General features: G+C 42.0%; 2 protein-coding genes across 2 annotated transcripts in view; both read right to left on the minus strand.

Moving 5' to 3' along the window:
• LOC127664066 (interferon-inducible GTPase 1-like) overlaps nt 1–6,225 on the minus strand; it is a 93,809-nt gene extending 87,584 nt beyond the window's left edge. The window contains exon 1 of the mRNA XM_052155954.1: nt 6,144–6,225. The gene's annotated coding sequence lies outside the window, so the exon portion shown is untranslated. The remainder of the gene's footprint in view (nt 1–6,143) is intronic.
• LOC127664065 (interferon-inducible GTPase 1-like) lies at nt 987–6,230 on the minus strand. The gene is made up of 2 exons (XM_052155951.1): nt 6,144–6,230; nt 987–2,931 (listed from the first exon to the last, which is right to left on the minus strand). The coding sequence occupies exon 2, from the start codon at nt 2,910–2,912 to the stop codon at nt 1,671–1,673; it is 1,242 nt and encodes a 413-aa protein (XP_052011911.1). The 5' UTR covers nt 2,913–2,931; nt 6,144–6,230; the 3' UTR covers nt 987–1,670.
• Nucleotides 6,231–24,730: the final 18,500 nt, after the last annotated feature.

Below are 24,730 nucleotides of genomic sequence, written 5' to 3' on the forward strand. Positions count from 1 at the left end.
AATATATTGCTCTTTCAGAGGAGCAGGGTTTGCCTCCCAGCACCCACATCAGGTTACTCCCACAATCTGTAAATCCAGCTGTAGGGGATCTGATGCCTCTGGACTCTGCAACCCTGACAAATGATACATACCACTCAAACACACATGCACAATATTAAGAAAATGAAACACATCTTAAAATAACAAATGAGGACACTTAAAGTTAAAACCCTAAGTAAACTACAACCAAGTACATATAATAGTAAAAGTATAAGAATAAAAAAACTTGAAACAGGGGACATAGATGATTAGGTGTTGTGCGTATCTTTGAAGGGGTTTGTATGACCCTATCCCTTTTATTGCTTTTGCTACCTGGGTGTGGGGTGAACAAATGACTTGGCTACATGTTGACCACCCATGATATCCAACAATATCATGAAAGACCTAAATAGATCTGCCAAGTTATGTCATGGAAACTCTGAAACTCTAAGCCAATATAACTTTGTACCTTAAAAGTTTTTTTTTTTTTTTTTATATACCAGCTGTTTGTGTATGGTAAAAGAAAACTGATATTTGTTGGCCCAGGCATTTTGGATAAGGAATATTCAACATTTATCTCAATTAAACTGTAAAATAATTTGAGGTGTTTTTTTCTTTGTAAACAGGTGTCTTAGATTCAATAATATTCATTACATTACTATTATGTGAAATAAATTTAATAACAACTAAGATCCCTTTGTATAATATTGGGAGTTTTTGAAAGGTTAAGATTGCCAGCAGAGGTCATGAGGCTGACACAATGGCAGGAGTGATGCTTTCATAGAAAGATCAAGAACATCCACACATGCAGGAAATAAAGTCAAGTGTGGACATGAGGATGATTGATCTTCCCAAGGATCTGAACATGACTGCAACTGGATCTTAGATCTGGATCTCCAGATGGTGTACTGGAAATGTCAAATACCAACAGCAGACACTCTTTGTAACCAACAATTTATTAAGTATTATAGTAGTTCTTCATGATCATAATCAAGATAGGTAGTGATAGAAAGACCTCAGGGTTCTTAACCAGTCCTGGGACAGAATTATAGATCTTCTTTATTGTCTCTAGAAGAATTCAGATAGGTATTTTAGGAATTGATTGGTTAATAGCAAACTTGGGATTGGTGGTTATGGTTTCTTTTACTTTGGTTCTTAAAGTCTTCTTGTTGATAGAATCTGTAAGTTATCCTAGTCATTTTCTAACACAGGCTTAATGAGGATAAGAAGAAGTGTTCAGGTGTGTGTGTGTGTGTGTGTGTGTGTGTGTGAATGTGGTGTGCTATGTGTATGTGTTCAAGCATGCATGTAGAGTTCAAAGACAGAGAACAAGATATTAGGGAATGTAGAGAGTTGAAGAGAGATTGGGGATTATCAAATTCTGACATAGTATTACCTATGACCCTAATCCTTAATTTTTTCCCATAGACAAAGAACAAGGTATTAGGGAATGTAGAGTTGAGGAGAGAGTGGGGATTGTCAGGTTCTGGCATAGTATTACCCATGACCCTAGTCCTCAGGTTTCTCCCATAGATGTAGTGGGTTGGCTAGTGTAAAGAAAAGATGTCAGAGCGAGAATTTATCAAATGATTCCCTGGTATTAACCTGTTGGTCTTGTAATTGTCAGTAGCTGTGGGCAAATTGAGTTTGGGCTATTTTTTTGAATATGCCTCTTTAAGGAGAACTTCGGCATCTTCAGCCACTGTATCAAGGAAATGAAATTCTAGGTAATAAGTTTTCCTGAAGTAAAGACCTGTTGCCAGGAGCCCACCATTAGCTGAGGCAAATTTCTCCAAACAGTTCAAAAGCATTCCTCCTAATGTTTCCTCTTTAAGTTCCAACAAATAAGGAGACTTAAGTTTTTTTTTCAGTAGTTCAACAGACACTTGGGAATCCTTAGCCATGGCCATTAGGGATTCATCATCTACTCCAAAGAGGTCACGATAGTGGTTTAAAATATTCTTCAGCCTATCCATATCCAAGTCCTTTAAAATGCCCACTACAGGAACAGTCGCCAAAAGTCCATCCTTCATGGCGTCCAACCAGATAAACTGCTTAGTGGAGTTGTACTTTTTTTGGATGGCTGCCTCAGTGATATTAGGCAAGGAAAGCAGAAAGTTGTGGCGCTTTTCAGCAGGAAGGTCCTTAATCAGGGTGTCCATCAGGAGTGGAAAATCATAGTCAGATAAACTGTGGTTAGATATCAAGAAAACCTGAGGCTCCTCAATTTTACTCTCCCTAAAGCCATCCAGATAGGACTTTCGGATAAGGTTCAGGGTGGTTTCTCTGTCAAAGTCATGTGGATGGCATTTCTCTTCATTTTCCAGATCAAAGTCCACCTTGGTTCTCACGAAGTAGAAATTCTTTTTCATAATTCTGATTGCTTTGGCGAGGTCTAGTTCATGTTTTGTAAATCGTGTGGAAGAAGCAATAATGAAGAAGTCATACTTTTTGAACTCTACCTTTTCCAGATAATCTTTTGGTTGAAATTTCATAGTTCCAATACCAGGCAGGTCCCATAACGTCAAATTTTTAACTCTGGGGTGTTTGTATGAATCTATCTTCATGGTTGTCTCTGTTACCCCCACTTTAGCTGCACCTTTCTCTTTATGTTCAATTTCTCTCAGGGCATTGATGAGGCTGGACTTCCCCGCTCCAGACTCTCCTGTCACAGCAATATTTATTGGGGCATTATCAATATTTTTTAATGCATCTCTGATTACAGAGTTTGCTCCCTGAATGTCCCCCTTTTTCAGGTGTAACTCTATTGAACGGGTGGTTTCCTCAGAAATTATTTTGGTTTCTGGCTTATACTTCCTAAAATATTTAGTGAAGCTGGACTCCAAATTTCCATTGTCTTCATTGTTAGGTGTATTAGAGAAGAGCTGACCCATGATTGTGACCAAAAAGGCACTGAAAGAAGGAGAGAGTAAGTTGCAAGTGATTAAAGATGTCTTTGTTGTTCTCAATGCCTCAGACTCAGTTATGTTCTGATGTAACCAGTTCCCATATATATTGTGGTGGTTATTTTTTGTCAACAAGATACAATCTAGATTCCTCTTGATAATGGAAACCTCAGATGAGTAATTGTCTCTATCAGATTGGACTGGGGCATGCCAATGGAACTTTTTTCTTTCTTTTTTCATTCTTTAGTCTTTTATTTACACTCCAGTCTTTATCCCCTTTCCCATCTGCCCTCTGACTGTACCACATCCCATACTTCCTCCGTTCCCCCCTGTCTCTAAGAGGCTGTCCCTACCCTACCTCCACCCCACCAGACCTAGCACGTATACAGCAGAGAACTGCTGGGTCTTGACTCAGTGATGCATCTAACCCCCAATGGACTTGGTAGTGGGATATTTCTTGATTGAGGATTCATGTGGGATGTCCTAGCCCAGGGTGGGTGTTACCATGCCTGGACAGGTGGTCCTGGGCTGTGAATTAAAGCAAATGATCCAACTATGGGGAACGAGGCAATAAGCAGCTTTCCAGTATTGTTCCTGCTTGAGCTTCTGCCCTGACTTTGCTCTGTGATGGGTTGTGAACACAAAGTATAAGCCCCACAAAACACTTTTCTCTCCCAAATGCTTTGGGTTATAGTGTTTTTCATATCAATATAAAGCAAACTAGAACAAGTATCAGGTATCTACTACCTCTCAATTAATCCCTTAAGTATGGAAAAATTAAAACTTATGTAAAGTAATAGGAAATAATCTAAACATCTCCATGTGTTCCAGAGCCAGCACCAGCAACTATAAAAACACAAGCAGCTGTGCTCCATCTAATCTGACTGGAGTGATCTGTATGAAATCAAATGTCTTCTCCATCTGTGCACACTTCTTTTAGTGTGAGCCTTCAAATGTGTGGGAACTTAATCAACATACTTTTAGTTTCTCAAACTCAAAACCAAGTAAAAATGAATAATAATCAACACCAGTCTTTAATCAATGCCAAATCTGTAATGCTCACATATATGTCAGTTTTATTCTTGTTTTCAAAAGATGTCAGTAAGTCCAGGTAATACATTTGGTTGAAACAATTTTTCTTAAATATTTATTTTATTTATATCAGCAGTCTATCTGCATGTGCACCTGCATGCCAGAAGAAGACATCAGATCCCATTATAAATGGTTGTGAGCTACCATATGGCTGTTGGGAATTGAACTCAGGAAGAGCAGTCAATGCTCTTAACTGCTGAGCCATCTCTCAAGGCTAGCTGAAATAATTTTTAATTTGTCTAGAATTTACTTTACTTCTGTCCTTTTCATGGATTGGAACTCACCTTGAGGAATGTAAACTTGGAATAATATAAAACTTCTTTACCGTTAAAGTCCATGTTAAAATACATTTATTGGTACAATATTTGAGTGTCCTCAAGTCATCATTTAGAGCCACTGTTTTCTTTTAAACTATTTATTTCATGAAAATAATTCAACTGTGCACTGCAGATACATAGGTCAATTGCTAGACTGCTTTCTCAGTATGAGTAAGCATACTTAGGCCCTAGGTTCAATCCCCAAGTCCTCATCAAATGCATGTGATTGTGGATTTCTGTAATTCTAGTACCCATTAAGTTGAGCTAAGTGTGACAGTACTTCAAGGTCATCCTTAGTACTTAAATGAATTAGAGGCTAGCCTGGGCTACTTAAGATCATGCTACAAAAAATAAATATCAAGTCCATTAAGCTAGTGACTATACTTGCTGCCAGGTCAAAAGACCTGAATTTGATTGTTGGGTCATTAGTTCATATTTCTGCTCTTTATTCTTCATAAACCTGCCTACAAGACCTCCTGTAACAGCACAATGGACCTCACAATCCCTTAAGGAAACAGCAAAACCCCTGCTCTTACCCTGGGGCCTGCTCTCTCTGTTTCACCCATATCAAGTCAGTATGCAGACTTAAGTTCTATTTCCAGATCTACTCACAAATGATCATTCCTCCTACATTATCTTCTGCAAGACCTCCTCAGTCCCAGATTTGATTATGGGCATCACGATTACTGCATTTCCTGTGACTGTTTTTGCAACAACATGGATTATCAAATAACCAGTTATCCTATTGACACTGAAGTCCTGTCATGTCAAAGCAATTCTGAGAGGCTCCACTAGGATCCCCATCCACTCAGGGAAACCTCATTAGGTGTACAGTGTACATAATACACACAACATAACCTTTGAGTTTAATTATTACACCTCTGGAGCTGCTGGTGTCAGAATTCCAGCCACTCCGTTATCTTGGGCTGTCTTCTCATCTCAGGACTTTGTACTTAGTGACTGCTTCCTTTCCTTGATGTTCTTCCCCAGTAATCATCTGGTTAATTTTATTACCTTTCTGTAGGTTCTATTTTGGTTAGACAGGATTTGGGAAAGAACACAAGCTGTTCTCATCTCTTCAGTTTTCTCCTCCCATTCTTTCTATTCTTGCTCCTGGATCTGTGATGCAGACTCCAGAGTAATAGGCATCTGCAAGGTCTTCCCAAGGAAGATGAACACAACCGACAAGAAGGCTGTGTCACAGCTATCATTACAAAAGGGAGCCTGCCTCAATGACAGCTGTCATCACACCCTGACTCAGCTCATGTTCTGTACAGATGCAGAGAAGATCCTTTAGCACACATGCTTAGTAATAATGAAAAGCACAGTGACCATGTTCTTGGTGCACAGATTTCCACAGCCTGCTCCAGCAGAAACAGCATGCAGAGAGACCTTTTCTCCACAGGTCAGTGTCCTTGGGGCTGTTAGGAATTAAATATTTGATGCTGAACTAGGAAGCAATTTGAGCCTGAGATACAATAAACCTCATACACTCTGCAGAGATATTCCGTCACCTGACGTCCACTGCAACAATTTTAAAGACAGGAATAAGAGCCAAGCAAATCAATTGGATAAGTTTTTACCAAATCCAACATTCAGATCATTTCTTTAAGGTCCCGCATTTGAATGGTGTGATCAAAGACCATCCACAAGCCAGTTCTGCTCACTGACCACCAATGCCCCTTAGCTTCCATGTTGAGCATTCCCCAGTGTCTGGGCATCTTCCTAAATGTCTTGTTATGTATTAACTCTTTTGAGAAAAGAAATGGTAAGGGTTTGAAGTTAGATCTAAATACTCCTGCCCACTTACCGTAAACTCCTGTGTCCCTCTGATTCACACACTATAGTTCAGCTGCTCTCAATTCTGCTCCAGGGTCTTACATGAAACCCAGTCCTGCGCCTGAGGAAAGTGACAGGTGCAAGGTGGTTGGTCAGGACTTATATATGATTCTGACTTCTCCCCCTCCGCTCTAGGTGTGTACTGTTAGATCACAGAAGAACATGGATATGATTGTTTTTCAGAAGCACCCACATTTCCAAGAAGCTGAAAGTGAAATATGAAACTACTAGCTGTCTTTCAATCTATTAATCTTTCATTTCTTGGCAGAAAAACCTAGATAGTCCTAAAATGTTAACGTATGTTGAATGTGGGACTTGGAAATTGAGACAGAACACAATAGCTTACTAACTAGGCTGAAGCACAACCTTGAAAGACAACTTTCCTGATGCCTGACTTCACAAATGTAGCTTGAACTGAAGTCCCACAGGACATTGTCTGGGCTCCTGTACAGGTACCAATCAAAGTTAGTCTTACCCAAGATACAACCCATCTCCCCACTCTGACTGCAACCTTATTTCTTGCAAGATTCATGTACCTTGCAATTCCTGACTTTCCCTGTCCTGCTGGGATTTGGTCTGGCTTGGGTTTGACAGGTCTCACATGTGTTGTCACAGTCTCTGTTCATATGTGGAGCTGCCCTTCTGTGTCCAGAAGTTACTGTTTCTTTCCTTGCAGTGATCTATCAACCCTGGTCTTACAGGTTTTTACCCCTTGTCCCACAACCACTCCTGTGCCTTTGAAGCAGAACTATTTATACTACATCAAGGGCTAGATATTCCTCACTGTCTTATTCTCTGCATCATGGCCATTGTGAGTATCTGTGTTGATTATCATCGTCTGAAAATAATTGTGTTTATGGTAAAAATTGAGTGCTGCCTTAATCTATGGGTCTAATGATAAATCATTAGGAAGTGGCTTAATATTGTGTCCATTTAACAGTAAAATATTAGTCATTCTCATCTAAGGTAACTGATCTGTCTAGCATTTAGTTCTTGGCCAGATATAGGTTTCATCATATGGAGAAGCTATTAAACCAGGAAGCAGTTGGTTATTTAGATGACATTCTTGCCACTATTACACTTTATGTGTCTTTAGCTTTAATTAGTGCTTGCTAAAGACATAAGTGGGAAAGTCTTTCCTGGCCAGTCATTATTGTAGCTCACATCTGAGGCTGGTTAATGATGCCTTTTCTCCTCTTGTACTATAGGCAGTACCTTCCAGCACTATGAATGTCAGCCAGTAGAGATGAAGCTTCTGAATCAGTTATCAGCTTGATTTTTGCCACGTTTTATAACTCCAGTGTGTGTCCATCTTATCTTCACTTATTGGAAATTGCAAAATTGGAAGCTAATGAAGAACAGGGACAATGGCCTATACTGGTCAGGGACCACTCTGTCTAGGAACTCAAAAATCAAACTAGTTCTTGGGAACGGGCTTCTTGTTGCCCTGTGGTGTCTAAAGGGGCATGGCTGCCTAAGAGGAGGGCAATGCTATCTTTTTTTTTAATTGAATATATTCTTCATTTACATTTCAAATGCTAAAACCTTTCCCTGTATGCCCCCTCCCTGAAACACCCAACCCCTTCTCCCACCCCCCTGCCTCCAAGTATATGCTCCTCTACCCCACCCACTCCACTCCTCCACCCCCCCTCCCTTGATTTCCCTTTGTTGGGGCTTCTGTTGAGCCTTCACCTGACCAAGGACCACTCCTCCCACTGATGCCTGACAAGGCATTCCTCTGCCACATTTTTGGCTGGAACCATGTATACCCCTGGGTTGACGGTTTAGTCCCTGGGAGTTCTGGGGCGTCTGGGTGGCCGACATTGTTGCTCTTCCCGTGGGGCTGTAAACACCTTCAGCACCTCCAGACTGCCCTCCAACTCCTCCATTGGGGACCCCATGCCCAGACCAATGGTTGGCTGCTAGCATCTGCCTCTGTATGTATAAGGCTCTGGCAGGGCCCCTCCAGAGACAACCATGGCATACTCCTTTTGGTATGTACTTCTTGTAGTCCATAATAGTGTCGGGGTTTGGTGACTGTATATAGGATGAATCCCCATATAGGGCAGTCTCTGCATGGCCTTTCCTTCAGTCTCTGCTCCACATTTTGTCTCCTTTATTGCTCCTTTGAGTATTTTAGGGCAACTCTCTCTTAACTCCTTTCATAGATGTGTATAAATTTATTTTAGGAAGTCCCTACAGCAATAGGTTTTCATATGACTTTTACAAGTACTCTAGTGTTATTTATCCCTCCCACTGTCTCTCTTCACCCTATCTCTCACATTCCTTTCTGGTTTTAACCCTTCCTGTTCCATAGTTCTCTTTCACCCTTTTTTACATGTTGATCATTTCTCCCTACGCTTGAAAATTCCACTGGTGCTGGAGAGATGACTCAGTCATCAAAGCCTAGGCTTACCATGGAAAGTATAAGAAAATTCTACTGCATGGCACCATAATAATTTCAAGACCTCTGTGGGTATTCCAAATGGAGCACACATATTTGAAGAGTGAAAGCTCACAGTCACCTATGAGAGGGATTGAATGATATTTGTCTTTCCTAGCCTGTGCTACCTCCCTCAGAATGGTATTTCCATCTCTATCCATTTTCCCATGAATTTCCTAGTCTTCTTTGGCTTCACTGAATATTCCACAGTGTAAAGTTGCACATTTCCAATGTCTCTTCATCAGTTGATGGACATCTAGTCTGTTTCCACCTCCTGGCAGTTGTGAATAGAGAATGGAGGATGGATGAACAAGTTGCTCTACAGTAGGACATAGCATCGTTTGAGACTATTGCCAGGAGTGGCAAAGCTGGATAAGGTCTTAAACCTGTCCTTCTTTCTTGTGGAATTTCCACACGAATCACTTTAGAGGCTACAGTTCTTGGCACTCCCACCAGCAGGGACTGAGTGTTCTCCTTTCCCTAGGTCTCCAACAGGAGGTTTTTGTTTTTGTTGTTATTGCTGTTTTTTGTTTTTGTTTTTTTCCATTTGTAGTTTTATTTCTAGCCACTCTGACTGAGGTGAGATAAAATCTCAAAGTAGTTTTGATTTGCATTTTCCTGATGGATAAGAATGTTGAACATTAAAAAAAAAATGTTTCTTAGCCATTTGCATATCATCTGTGTTTAGGTCAATGTTTCAATTTAAGGTTGGGTTATATGTCTTTGTATGTGTGTGGATATAAATATCTTAGTGCAGGTCTTTCTTTCTTTCTTTCTTTTTTTGTTTTTTATTTTTTGAGATAGGTTTCTCTGTATAGCCCTGGCTGTCCTGGAACTCACTCTGTAGACCAGGTTGGCCTCAAACTCAGAAATCAGCCTGCCTCTACCTCTCAAGTACTGGGATTACAGGCATGTGCCACCACCGCCCGACTGTGTAGGTCTTTCTTTTCTTCAGGGAAATTATAATTTAATTACTACATTTCTTTCTTTCCTTTCTTCCCTTTACATTTTCCCATATACCCCTCCCCACTCTTCTTCAAATCATGCCCATCTAGAGACTGCCCGACCTGGGGTAGAGACCAAACCCAGACACTATTGCTAATGCCAAGAAATGCTTGTTGACAGGAGCCTGTTATAGCTGTGTCATGAGAAGCTCTGCCAGAGCCTGCCCAATACAGATAGAGATGCTTGCAGCCAACCATTAGACTGAGCACAGGGACCCCAATGTAGGAGGTCAGGGAAGGACTGAAGGAATTGAAGGTATTTGCAGTCCCATAGGGAGAACAACAATATCAGCCAGCCAGAATCCCCCAGACTCCCAGAGACTAAACACCAACCAAAGAGAACACCTGGAGGGACCTATGGCTCCAGCTGCACATACAGCAGAGCATGACCTTATTTGGCATTTATGGGAGGGGTGGCCTTTGGTACTGTGAAGGCTTTATGCCCTAGTGTAGGGGAATGCTAGGGCTGTGAGGCAGGAGTGAGTGGGTGGGTGAGGGAGTGTCCTCATAGAAGCAGGGGGAGGGGGATGGGATAGGGTGGTTTCCAGAGGGGAAACTGGGAAAGGAGATAACATTTGAAATGTAAATAAATAAAATAACCAATTCTTTAAAAAAAGATAACCTTTGAGAGAGTTTTGCTGAACTCAGTACTTTTCATCCTTTTTTTTTTTTCTGGTTGGTTAGAGATCCCTTGCCCCTACCCCTGTTGTTTGCTGGTTCACTGTGCTGCATAGGGTGCATTCCTTCTGAATTCTCCCTGTTTACTATCTTCTCCTGAGATGGTTTCTTTCCTGTGCTGTCAGGACTGATACTGTTCTGTCTCCCTCTGTGTACTGTATTCACTTAAGGATGCTCCCCTGTGCTAGATTAGTAGCCATCACTGTCCACATTTGTGCTTGTCTAAAAACGCTTTTAATTTTCTTTCAATTTTAAAAGATGTCTTTGTGGATATAGTGATATCGATTGGCAATTATTTACATTTAGGACTTGAAATTAACCATGTTACAGTGTTCTATTACATAGGGTCCCTGATTAGAGATTTACTGTCATTTTGATGTATTTTCTTTTATGATTGATGATTTTCCTTATAGATTTTAATAAAGTTTCTTTTATTTATGTATACCCTTTTTTTGGTGTATGTCTTTTCCCCCTTTTTTAAAAATTTTCTGTATTATTTGTTTAAATTCCAAATGATTTCCCCTTTCTTGGTTCTCCCCTCCCCATAAGTCCCATAATCCCTCTTCCCTCCATCCTTTCTCCAATCGACCCACTTCTCTGTCCTGGCAATCCCCTACATTGCTGCATCAAGCCTGGTGTATGACTTTTATTTACAAAGAATTTTCCTCTTTGGGGGCAAGGGCAAGCAATGTCCTCTTGTGTTCATCCCACAGAGTAAGAGTAAGACCACTATCACAATTTTGAGCAAAATTTGAAGCAAACTTGATATTTATTGCAGCAGAGAGCAGACCAGTCACTGCCTCCTAAACCTAGTTATGTAGATCAGTCCTGATTCTATTACATAGGACCTATGGTGGTTTGAATATGTTTGACCCATGGGAAGGTGTGGCCTTGTTGGAGGAAGTGCATTTCTGTTGAGGTGTGCTTGGCAGTTCTGTCCAGTGTGGAAGAGACTCTCCAGCTGGCAGCCTGCAGAAGAGCCAGTCTCTTTCTGGTTGCCTTCAGATCAAGGTGTCAAACTTTCAGCAACTCCAGCACCACACCTGCCTGACTAGGTGCTACCATGCTTGCTGGCATGATGATAATGGAGTCAACCTCTGAAACTGTAAGCCACCCCCATTTAAATGTTGTCCTTTATGAGAGTTGCCTTGGTCATGATTTCTCTTCACAGTAATGGATTCCCTAACTAAAACAGGTCCCTTTGGAGGAGTAAAGACAGGAGTGTTACCAAAGACAATGGAGCAGTAAGGAATTACAGAAAAGTCTTAAACAAAGGGAGGCAAACCAAAACTAGCAGCCCTTACCAAGTGGTTGGCTTGTAACTAGGGAGGGTGTTCTCTCCTAATTTGGGTGTTTCTCAAAACAAGTCAAGGCCATGGGTTGGGATAGGTCAAGGAAACAGTGAGAGAAACTTATCAGTAACAGTACAGGATAATGGCTCCTGCCTTCCAAATGGAGTCAGGCCATTCTTCATTCTCCCTTGAGTTTGGGTCCCTGTCAAATCCTTAAGAGACTGTCTTTAGTAATGCCAGCAGTGATTCTAGCAATGATTCTAGGAAAGAGTAACAATAATTCTAGCATTGCTTATCTAAATGACAATCCGAGTTTGTAACATAGAGCATGCAGGGCCTGATTATGATAACCAGTAGAAGTAATATTAGAGGGCCAATGAAGAGTGAGAACCATCTTAGTCCTGCTGATCAGTCAACATTTGTTTGAGGAGTTTTTATCTGTTTGTTCACATAGATCATCAGTTTGTCAATAGTATGAGAAAAATCAGAGATATTAAGCAGTATATTCAAGTAAATTGCTGACAACCAGGATTATGTTTAAGTAACAAATCATCTATAGTAGCTCTATTTTGCAAGACAATTGTTCTCATTTCTCCTATTTATTGATTAATTTTGGATAACATTTTTGCCTAGGTTGAAAACAAACAATAAAATTGCTAGCCAATGGACAGTCATGGTGCAGATTCCAACAGGCAGGAAAAACAGCAACCTTAACAGCAGTAGGCATCAGGAGAATCACGATGTAAGTCCTTTCCACCTAGGTTTGAGCCTGTTGGTTTTGAAGCACTGGACCAATACTGCATCTCTGGGCTGGAATGGGTGATCAGGCAGGTGGTTCACAACTGATTGAACAGCCAGGACCTGAGGGAAAAGTCTTATCCTAGTTAATTGTCTTCCTTTTAAGGACTTAGAGAATAGAGTCCTTAGGACTTAGAGTCCTAAGGACTTAGAGGGCAATCTGATAATAGTCCAGCAGGTACCTCAAAGGTCATGAGAGGTTAGTAGGGGGACCTTGAGAGGCATAAGGAAAGAGGCCAACTCAGTAACTACCAGAAACTTATTTTAAACAATACAGCTTGATGTCTCCTGCCTTCAAAATGGAGTCAGGCTTGTTCCTCAGCTCCTCATAAACTCCCAATGACAAACTAATGTTTGATTCTTCCAATATTTATTCTGAGAGAAACAATGAGTTTATTAGACTAAATTATAGAGCATGGGTGAGGGGCTATAGGCAGAGGCATGGTGACCCTAAGTACCACTTGTTGTCTGGTATCTTTAGAAGCCAGAAAAGGGTATTTGATCCCCTGTGAGCCACCATGTGGGTTCTGGAAATCAAACTTGTCTCCTCTGGAAAAGCACCTAATGCTCTTAACTTCTGAGCCATATTTTCAGTCTGATAAAGTGTTTTGATTGATGATTGATGTGGCTCCAACCATTTCAAGTAACAATATCCATAGATAGGTGATCCTGGGATGCATGAAAAGGCCCACTCAGCATGGGCCAGAGAGCAGGCCAGTAAACAACCTTCCTGAATGATTTCTTTTTCAGGTGACAGACAGCCTTGAGCTTCGGTCCTAAGTTTGCTCAGTGATGGATTGTGATCTAGGAGGTGTAAGATAAGATGAATTCTTTGCTCCTCAGTTGCTTTCAGTCATTATCTTACTTTTCTATTGCAGTGATAAGACTGTGTGACCAAGGCAACTTAGGGAACTAGGATTAACTTGGAACTTACAGTTTCAAGGGTGTGTCCAAGACTATCCTGGTTAGGAGCATGGTAGCAGGGAGGTGTGGTACTGGAGCAGTAGCTAAAGGCTTGCATCTTGATCTATAAGCGTGAGGCAGAGAGAGCTAATTTAAAATGATGCGGCATTTGAAACTTCAAAGCCTGTCCTCAGTACTATACCTCCTTCAACTGGGCCACATATCTTAATCCTTCCTAATCATTTCCAATAAAGCAATTCAAATACACAACCCTATCAAGGGTTTTCATACAGAAACCAGCAGAGTCACAATGTTTGTCACATAAATAGAGAGCAAACTAAGTCACATACCTACCCTATCTTTCAAAGTCCATTTTACCCACCCTATCTTTCAAACTCCATCTTTACCCACCCTACCTTTCAAAGTCCATCCTTACTTACCCTACTTTTCAAAGTGTGGGAAGCCGTCCTGAGCTATTCAGATTTAATGCTTACTCATGGTCCTAAGGTGGTGGCTGCTAAAATATGAGAACAATTAACTAGAGCCTTCCCCATGAGCTGTTGGTGCGAGAAGAGTGGGAGAAGAGTACGTTCCTGCCCTAACCAGGGAATGTTCCTGCAGGCATTAACTCCGGGTGTCCCCACCGGATGACCTCGCTTCCTGCTTCGATCTCTAGGGGTGTCTTCACCCTTCCCTCCTTTGTTCTTGTGTGAAGGTCAATTCCTTCTCTGTAAGCCTTAAAACTCATTTACCTCCCCGACATTAAATGAGGTCTTGACACAACCCAGACTACTTTGCCTTTCTTAGCGTGCTTGGCTTCCTTTCTCTTTTCCCCCCATTTTTGACCCTCAGGTAGTGCCTCTTCGGGAGCCTGGAATAACTGGACCTGCAGGATGGGTCATCAAAGTCTATCTTTACCCATTTGCAAAGGTCACATAACATTAATCCTATTTCTATCTGTCTCACTTCCCTCCTTCTTCTAATCTTATGAACTCCAGTTCCAATAGACTCCATACTCAGTCCTAAGTTTACTCTACAACTGCTCTGAAGTCTGAGCAGCCTGTTAGAATCTGTCATGATTGGCTGGATGACAAGAACATAGTTGTCATTTCAGACAGCTGTGGTTGTTCTTCCAGTTAATATCCGACTCAGGGAGTAATGTAGAGCTTATTCAAGGCACCCAGAGCTCTTTGTCTGAGAAGTTATTTTCTAAAGTATACACTGAACAATACATCTCTGTTCCACCAGGACCATGCAGATACTTCAACTGAAAGTTCATAGATTACAAAAATGAAGCCAAGAAAGGAAGTGACTCCACACACTTAACTCCCTCGTAGTGACAAGAGAAACAAACAAACAAAAAAAACCTCTACACCTTCAAAATATTATTATTCCTACAGCAGTGTAATTTAGTGAGAATGAGTTGCATTAAGTCCCAGATGGAGAACTCAAAAAACCCAAACCAATCCACACCAAACCAAACCAAACCAAACCAAACCAAACCAAACCAAACCAAACCAAACCAAACCAAACCAAACCAAACCAAAAAAAAAAAAAAACCTATTACAAATGTGTTCAAAGATAAAACCTGCCACGGACGTTCCCAGTTGGGAACTATATATATAAGAGTTCAGGCTGGAGAGATGGCTCAGCTGTTAAAGACTAGGCTCACAACCATAAAATATAAGAGTTGGGTTCCCAACTAGAAACTAAATTTGAGGGGGAACTCTGGATATCAGGAGAGGAAACAGGTGATGACAGACACAACCACACACAGACGTGGCTTAATCTGAATGTATTTTTCTGGGTATCTCCTAGTCCAGCAGATGAATGTAATGCTTAATTTGAGATGTTAACTTGGCTGGACTAGTTAGGCAGTACAGGGTGTTTACCCATAGTCCGGCCATAGTCCAGTTGACCAATTGGCATATGCAGTTAAACTGCTTCGTGGGACGGACAGCTCCCATGCCTAGCTTCCTTGCGAAGATAGCGGCATTGCAGAGCTTGGAGAGCTGCCTGGCCCATGCTGTCCTCCCAGAGCACTTCCACCAAGTCTACCGGTTGCATTCTTCTCTGTGCAGTGACTGGGACTGCCGTAGACCCCCGGTGATCAGCTCCAGTAGCAGCCTCTAGCCCCCAGCCCAGGGCCGCCGAAGGCCCCAGGCGATCAGCTCTGGTAGCAGCCTCGAGCTCCCAGCCTGGTGAACGAACCAGCTGCTTCCCTTAGGCCCAGCTCGGTGAGCTAACTAACTACTCACTCAGAGTGTCTTACTCTCTCTGAGTAAAAAGTATCGACTGTCTTCAGAATCACACCTGGATAAGCTAAAAATGTTGTTTTGCCCACTACTCCCTAGGTGGGTCTACAAAACAAAAATAGTTCCTCACAGGCTTCAGACATAGCCTCTCTGCATAACAAGCAAGGTCAAGAGTTAAAGGCAGAACAGGATTAACTTGTCTGCTGAGGATGTCCCAGAGGTATTCAATTAGCAACTCAGAAGACAGAAAGCCTGGCCTCTGGGAAGGGGGAGGTAGCTTTGAGCTCAAAAGTAAAATCTTTCTACCTCGCCCAACACCCACTTATATGGCAAGGACTTAGTATAAGGTTCTTCATATGTAAATATCCCCAGTTCTGGGCCTATTGTTTCCAATTCTACTGCCCTGCAAGGAATGGCTAAAAAAACAGGAAAGAACCTGTGACTTAGAGTTCCTGGAAACTTTTACTGCCTTCTAAAAATGCTTTTTCTACTGTAATTACATAAACGATTGGAGCAAAGAATTGAACAATATTTTTTTGGCTACAAGATGGATTCTTTTACATCTTAACATGCTCGGTATTCTTAGTCAATGCTTTCATTTTTTTTTATTCGATATGATTTATTTACATTTCAAATGATTTCCCTTTTCTAGTCCCCCCACTCCCTGAAAGTCCCGTAAGCCCCCTTCTCTTCCCCTGTCCTCCCTCCCACCCCTTCCCACTTCCCCGTTCTGGTTTTGCCGAATACTGTTTCACTGAGTCTTTCCAGAACCAGGGGCCACTCCTCCTTTCTTCTTGTATCTCATTTGATGTGTGGATTATGTTTTGGGTATTCCAGTTTTCTAGGTTAATATCCACTTATTAGTGAGTGCATACCATGATTCACCTTTTGAGTCTGGGTTACCTCACTTAGTATGATGTTCTCTAGCTCCATCCATTTGCCTAAGAATTTCATGAATTCATTGTTTCTAATGGCTGAATAGTACTCCATTGTGTAGATATACCACATTTTTTGCATCCACTCTTCTGTTGAGGGATACCTGGGTTCTTTCCAGCATCTGGCAATTATAAATAGGGCTGCTATGAACATAGTAGAGCATGTATCCTTATTACATGGTGGGGAATCCTCTGGATATATGCCCAGGAGTGGTATAGCAGGATCTTCTGGAAGTGAGGTGCCCAGTTTTCGGAGGAACCGCCAGACTGATTTCCAGAGTGGTTGTACCAATTTGCAACCCCACCAGCAGTGGAGTAGTATTCCTCTTTCTCCACATCCTCTCCAACACCTGCTGTCTCCTGAATTTTTAATCTTAGCCATTCTGACTGGTGTAAGATGAAATCTTAGGGTTGTTTTGATTTGCATTTCCCTAATGACTAATGAAGTTGAGCATTTTTTAAGATGCTTCTCTGCCATCCGAAGTTCTTCAGGTGAGAATTCTTTGTTTAACTCTGTACCCCATTTTTTAATAGGGTTGTTCGGTTTTCTGGAGTCTAACTTCTTGAGTTCTTTATATATATTGGATATTAGCCCTCTATCTGATGTAGGATTGGTGAAGATCTTTTCCCAATTTGTTGGTTGCCGATCTGTCCTCTTGATGGTGTCCTTTGCCTTACAGAAACTCTGTAACCTTATGAGGTCCCATTTGTCAATTCTTGCTCTTAGAGCATACGCTATTGGTGTTCTGTTCAGAAACTTTCTCCCTGTACTGATGTCCTCAAGGGTCTTCCCCAGTTTCTTTTCTATTAGCTTCAGAGTGTCTGGCTTTATGTGGAGGTCCTTGATCCATTTGGATTTGAGCTTAGTACAAGGAGACAAAGATGGATCAATTCGCATTCTTCTGCATGCTGACCTCCAGTTGAACCAGCACCATTTGTTGAAAAGGCTATCTTTTTTCCATTGGATGTTTTCAGGCTCTTTGTCGAGGATCAAGTGGCCATAGGTGTGTGGGTTCATTTCTGGATCTTCAATCCTGTTCCATTGATCCTCCTGCCTGTCACTGTACCAATACCATGCAGTTTTTAACACTATTGCTCTGTAGTATTGCTTGAGGTCAGGGATACTGATTCCCCCAGATTTTCTTTTGTTGCTGAGAATAGTTTTAGCTATCCTGGGTTTTTTGTTGTTCCAGATGAATTTGATAATTGCTCTTTCTAACTCTTTGAAGAATTGAGTTGGGATTTTGATGGGTATTGCATTGAATCTGTATAGTGCTTTAGGCAAAATGGCCATTTTAACTATATTGATTCTACGGATCCATGAGCATGGGAGGTTTTCCCATTTTTTGAGGTCTTCTTCCATTTCCTTCTTCAGAGTCTTGAAGTTCTTGTCATACAGATCTTTCACATGTTTGGTAAGAGTCACCCCAAGATACTTTATACTGTTTGTGGCTATTGTGTAGGGGGTCATTTCCCTAATTTCTTTCTCAGCCTGCTTATCCTTTGAGTATAGGAAGGCCACTGATTTGCTGGAGTTGATTTTATAACCTGCCACTTTGCTGAAGTTGTTTATCAGCTGTAGGAGCTCTCTAGTGGAGTTTTTTGGGTCACTTAGGTAGACTATCATGTCGTCTGCAAATAATGATAGTTTGACTTCTTCTTTTCCAATTTGTATCCCTTTGACCTCCTTATGTAGTCAAATTGCCCGAGCTAGTACCTCAAGTACAATATTGAAAAGATAAGGAGAAAGGGGGCAGCCTTGTCTGGTCCCTGATTTCAGTGGGATTGCTTCAAGTTTCTCTCCATTTAGTTTGATGCTGGCTACCGGTTTGCTGTATATTGCTTTTACTATGTTTAGGTATGGGCCTTGAATTCCTGTTCTCTCCAAGACTTTAAGCATGAAGGGATGCTGAATTTTGTCAAATGCTTTTTCAACATCCAATGAAATGACCATGTGGTTTTGTTCTTTGAGTTTGTTTATGTAGTGGATTGTATTGATGGATTTCTGTATATTGAACCAACCCTGCATTCCCGGGATAAAGCCTACTTGATCATGGTGGATGATCGTTTTGATGTGTTCTTGGATTCGGTTGGCAAGAATTTTATTGAGTATTTTTGCATCGATGTTCATAAGGGAAATTGGTCTGAAGTTCTCTTTCTTTGTTGGATCTTTTTGTGGCTTTGGTATCAGCGTAATTGTGGCTTCGTAGAAGGAATTGGGTAGTGTTCCTTCTGTTTCTATTTTGTGGAATAGTTTGAAGAGTATTGGTGTTAACTCTTCTTTGAAGGTCTGGTAGAATTCTGCACTGAAGCCATCTGGTCCTGTGCTTTTTTTGGTTGGAAGACTTTCTATGACTCCTATTTCTTTAGGCATTATGGGACTGTTTAGATGGTCTAGTTGGTCCTGATTTAATTTTGGTATTTGGTATCTGTCAAGGAAATTGTCCATTTCCTCCAGATTCTCCAGTTGTGTTGAGTACAGGCTCTTGTAGTAGGATCTGATGATTTTTTGGATTTCCTCAGTTTCCGTTGTTATATCTCCCTTTTCATTTCTAAGTTTGTTAATTTGGATACTTTCTCTGTGCCCTTTGGTCAGTCTGGCTAAGGGTTTATCTATCTTGTTGATTTTCTCAAAGAACCAGCTCCTGGTTTTGTTGAATTTTTGTATGGTTCTCTTTGTTTCTACTTGATTGATTTCGGCCCTGAGTTTGATGATTTCCTGCCTTCTACTCCTCCTGGGCGAAATAGCTTCTTTTTGTTCTAGGGCTTTCAGGTGTGTCATTAAGCTGGTAATGTATGCTCTCTCCATTTTCTTTTTGGAGGCACTCAGGGCTATGAGTTTTCCTCTTAGCACTGCTTTCATTGTGTCCCATAGATTTGGGTATGTTGTGTTTTCATTTTCATTATGTTCTAAAAAGTCTTTAATTTCTTTCTTTATTTCTTCCTTGACCAAGGTATCATTGAGTAGAGTATTGTTCAGTTTCCACGTGTATGTGGGTTTTCTGTTGTTTCTGTTGCTATTGAAGATCACTTTTACTCCATAGTGATCAGATAGGAGGCATGGGATTAGTTCTATCTTCTTATATTTGTTGAGGTCTGTCTTGTGACCAATTATATGGTCGATTTTGGAGAAGGTACCGTGAGGTGCTGAGAAAAAGGTATATTCTTTTGTTTTAGGATCGAATGTTCTATATATATATCTGTTAAATCTAATTGGTCCAAAGCTTCAATTAGTTTCATTGTGTCTCTGTTTAGTTTCTGTTTTCCTGATCGGTCCATTGAGGAAAGTGCAGTGTTGAAGTCACCCACAATTATTGTGTTAGGTGCAATGTGTGCTTTTAGTTTTAATAAAGTTTCTTTTACGAAAGAGGGTGCCCTTGCATTTGGGGCATAGATGTTCAGGATTGACAGTTCTTCTTTTTGTATTTTTCCTTTGACCAGCAAGAAGTGTCCCTCAGGGTCCCTTTTGATGACTTTGGGTTGAAAGTCAATTTTATCTGATATTAAAATGGCTACTCCAGCTTGTTTCCTGAGACCATTTGCTTGTAAAATTGTCTTCCAGCCTTTTACTCTAAGGTAGTGTTTGTCTTTGACCCTGAGGTGTGTTTCCTGTAAGCAGCAAAATGTAGGGTCCTGTTTACGTATCCAGTCAGTTAGTCTGTGTCTTTTTATTGGGGCATTAAGTCCATTGATGTTAAGAGATATTAAGGAATAGTGATTGTTACTTCCTATCATTTTTGACGTTATTTTTTAAATTTGAATGCTTATCTTCTTTTGGGTTTGATGAAAGGTTACTATCTTGCTTTTTCCAGGGTGAAGTTTCCCTCCTTGCATTGGTGTTGTCCTCCTATTATCCTTTTTAGGGCTGGGTTTGTGGATAGATATTGGGTAAACTTGGTTTTGTCATGAAATATCTTAGTTTCTCCATCTATGGTGATTGAGAGTTTTGCTGGATATAGTAGTTTTGGTTGGCATTTGTGTTCTCTTAGAGTCTGCATGAGATCTGCCCAGGACCTTCTAGCCTTCATAGTCTCAGGTGAAAAGTCTGCTGTGGTTCTGATAGGTCTTCCTTTATATGTTACTTGGCCTTTTTCTCTTACTGCCTTTAGTATTCTTTCTTTGTTTAGAACATTTGGTGTTTTGATTATTATGTGACGGGAAGTATTTCTGTTCTGGTCCAGTCTGTTTGGAGTTCTGTAGGCTTCTTGTATATTCATGGGCATCTCTCTCTTTAGGTTAGGGAAGTTTTCTTCCATAATTTTATTGAAGATATTTGCTGGCCCTTTAAGTTGTAAATCTTCACTCTCATCTATGCCTATAATCCTTAGGTTTGGTCTTCTCATTGTGTCCTGGATTTCCTGGATATTTTGGGTTACAAGCTTTTTGCATTTTGCATTTTCTTTAACTGTTGAGTCCATGGTTTCTATGGAATCTTCAGCATCTGAGATTCTTTCTTCTATCTCTTGTATTCTGTTGTTGATGTTTGCATCTCTGTCCCCCGATTTCTTCCCAAGGCTTTCTATCTCCAAAGTTGTCTCCCTTTGAGTTTTCTTAGTTGTTTCTACTTCTGATTTTAGATCCTGGATGGTTTTGCTTAGCTCCTTCACTTGCATGTTTGTGTTTTCCTGTAATTTTTTAAGAGATTTTTGTGTTTCCTTTTTCATGACCTCAGCCTGTTGACCAAAGTTCTCCTGTATTTCTTTAAGAGATTTTTGTGTTTCGTCTTTCATGACCTCAGCCTGTTGACCAAAGTTCTCCTGTATTTCTTTAAGTGTTTTTTGCATTTCCTCCTTGTTGGCTTTTGTATTCTCCTGGATTTCTTTCAATGATTTTTGTGTTTCCCTTGCAAGGGCTTCTAACTTTTGATCCATTTTCTCCTGAATTTCTTTAAGTATGTCCTTCATGTGTTCCTGTACCAGCATCATGACCAGTGATTTTAAATCCAAATCTTGTTTTACTGGTGTGATGGGGTATCCAGGACATGTTGGTAGAGGAGAATTGGGTTCAGATGTTGCCATATTGCCTTGATTTCTGTTAGTGACGTTCCTGCATTTGCCTTTTGCCATCTAGTTCTCACTGGTGTTAGTTTGTCTTGTCAGTGCTGGACTCACCAGTTCAAGCTGCCCCTTCCCAGTTGGCCTCTGGTGCACAGCTTACCTCCTGCACTGCTTGTAGACAGGGTGCTGCTGCCCAGGCTGTTCAGATCCCAAAGCAGGCACCCGAAGGCTCCCGCTGGGGCCCGCTGGATTCACTGGAGCACACTGACTTCTCCCAGCTGGCCTCCCGGAAGCCCAGCTAGCCACTTGCAGGACTTGGAGATGTGGTGCTGCCGCCCAGGCTGATCTGGATCCGGAAGCGGAGGGAGTAGAGCTGAGGGCTTCTGCCTGAGGCCTTGCTCCAGATTGTGTCTGTGGAGCAGATGGAGCCCGTGTGCACCCCCAGGGAGTGCCGATGGTGTATGCTGCTGTGATCTCCCCTGTGTTCCGCTCACTCCGCTGGGCAGCCGATCCGCCAACCAGGCTGTCGCACACAAGGTTAGCCTGGCCGCCCAGTCCCTGAGTCCAGGCAAAAGCCTGGGAGGCCAAGGTCCGAGCAAAGTTCCCCTAGGGCTATGACTGTTAATTGGGTCCGCCAGGTGACTAGGATGGCGGGCGTGCGCGCCCGCGCTCCCTGAAAGCGCCGGGAGAGTCTGCTGTGCTAACAATCCCCTGGGCGGGTTGACTCACAGATGGCCCACCAAGCCGCCCAGTCCTTGGGGTCAGTCCGGTGCCTTTTGGGGCCTAGACCCTCGCTTTGTAAGCCTCAGGCTATGCCTGTTACAGGTCTGCCCGCCAGAGCTCTCTGTCGTCCTGCATGCAAAATGGTGGCGGCGCGCGCGCAGGCCTGGGCAAAAAAAACCCCTGGCTGTGTTGGCACCCCGATGGCCCCCTGACCAGCCCAGGGCCTGGGTGCAGGCCAACGCCCGTCGGGCTCAGACCACCGCGGTGTTGGCCTCGGATTATGTTTGTGTACCTCAGTCTGTCCGATCCCCGGAGTCCGGAACCAAGATGGATGCACCTCCCCTGACTGGTAGGAGGCCGAGTTCTGAAGTGGCCTCCGTGCAGGAAAGGCGCAGCACAACTGCAGCTGTTTGCCGCCCGGCTGGTCAGCGAAGGTCAGTGGTCGTGTGCGCAGGGCCTAACTGGTCCCTGTGTCGCCCTGGCTCCACTGCTGATGGCCCTGAGTCAATGCTTTCATAATGACAGGAAGAACCAGTGCCTTATGCAGTAAGTAAAGTCATGTGTGGATATGAGGATGTTTAATCTCCAAGGACCTGGCCATGATGCCAATGTGCAGAAGTGTGAGATCTTAGATGGCCAGTATGCAGAAGTGTGAGTATTAAGTCTACAGGATAGCATAGTATTCTAAATGTTGCATCATCTCTTTTTTGTGCCCCTTTCAGCCTTTCAAACTCAGTTACTCATCATCATACTTTCTTCAATGAAGAAGGTTGGCCTATTTCTTCCTTCCCAGCCCCACGCTCCCAGGAAGAAGATCCAGACTCTAAATATATTTACAAATACCTTGGCCGTATAGCCAGGCTCTTCTCTGTCTAGATTCAACTTAAAATAACTTCTTTATTCAACCCTACATTCTGCCACGCGGCTGGTTGCCTGTGCTCAGGTGTCACATGTCCCTCTTATCTCATCTTCCTGGTGAATTTCCTGCCTTACTCTATCCCAGAATCCTGTCTTGCTCTATCCCAGAATCCTTTCTCCTCCCAGTTATCCCACCTTTCACTTCCTGTCTATGCCATAGGCTTTTTAAGTGACAGGAGATGCATCCATATAATAAACAAGACATTCTATCTATGATTCAGAGAAAAACAAAGTGTTAGGCCAGGGAACAGGAATGAGATTATCAGCAAACAAAAGCAACACTGTCAGTTATCAACTGAAGCATATCAACTGAAGACACTTTTTTTTTTTTTTTTTTTTTTTTTTTGGGTTTTCTGAGACAGGGTTTCTCTGTGTAGCCCTGGCTGTCCTGGAACTCACTCTGTAGACCAGGCTGGCCTCGAACTCAGAAATCCACCTGCCTCTGCCTCCCAAGTGCTGGGATTAAAGGCGTGCGCCATCACCACCCGGCTGAAGACACATTTTTTTAATCAGTAATTTATTATATATTTTATGGTGCCATTGTAAGATCCCCAAAAACCGAGGGTGCCCCAGCACCCCACACCCCGGAAGGCGACACCCAAATCACTCTCGAGAAACGGTCTCGATGCAATAGCATGAGGATTTCTTTATTCCCGAATTCTGGGTTCCACAGCCGTACACCACGCAGGGCTAGAGGGCTGAGGACCACGAGTGCCGAACTGCGACAGCTTTTATAAGTTTATGACAAAGCCCAAGAATCACAAGCCAATCATTTCTTAGCATGGAGAGCCCGTGAAATGTGAGCCAATTGATTTGTACCACTCCATAGTTTTTAGGCCAATCAGTTTAAATTATCGGAGCCCACTCTCAGTGGACCAATTAGTTTCCTATTTTCTTGAATGTCTACAGCTGCGTGAACTCCTGAATAGGGGTAATGGCGTAAGTTTACAGAAGCAAGATAAGCTTAGCCCATTTCCTGTTACCTTATGGGGACAGGATCTCCTATTCAAGGCCTTTCTGCTAGCTCTAAACAAAGGGCGGGCTCTGGAATGTGACCTTTCTAACAAAGCGAGATAGCATTTTAAACTTCTGATTTCTTGGGGTCATTAGAGTTAGGCTGTATTATTTTCTATCCATTCACCAGGTGTGGCTTAAAACAGTTTTTTTTTTAATGACCATAACAAGATAGGTAATGACAGTAATTCATAGTTTTCCAGTGGTCCTGGCACAGGATTACAAATCTTCTCTAGTTTTTATCCATAGCAAGAAGGTGACAGAAGTTTTAGAAATTTGTTCATTAACAAACTTATGATTTGTGGTTATAGTTTCTTTCTACTTTGGTTTTATGTTCTTCCTGTTGAGAGAATCTGTAAACCATGCTAGTCATTCTCTAACGCAGGCTTGATGACAGCAGGATAGGTAAAGTTCAGGTGAATGTGCATATATGTTTGTGTGTGTGTCTGTGAGTGTCTGTACCTGTCTGTGTATGACTGTGTGTGTGTGCCTGTTTGTGTGTGTTCCAATGTGTGTATACCTGTGTGTCTATGTGTCTCTGTGTTTGTGTGTACATGTATGTGTGGTGTGTGTGTGCATGTATGTGTGCATGTGCCTG

The sequence above is a fragment of the Apodemus sylvaticus genome, chromosome 13 (assembly GCF_947179515.1).
Source record: "Apodemus sylvaticus chromosome 13, mApoSyl1.1, whole genome shotgun sequence".
In the NCBI taxonomy this organism is placed as follows: Eukaryota; Metazoa; Chordata; class Mammalia; order Rodentia; family Muridae; genus Apodemus; species Apodemus sylvaticus.

Coding starts and splice junctions, on each gene's coding strand:
- LOC127664065 (XM_052155951.1), bottom strand. CDS start 2,912: ATGGGTCAGCTCTTCTCTAATACACCTAACAATGAAGACAATGGAAAT.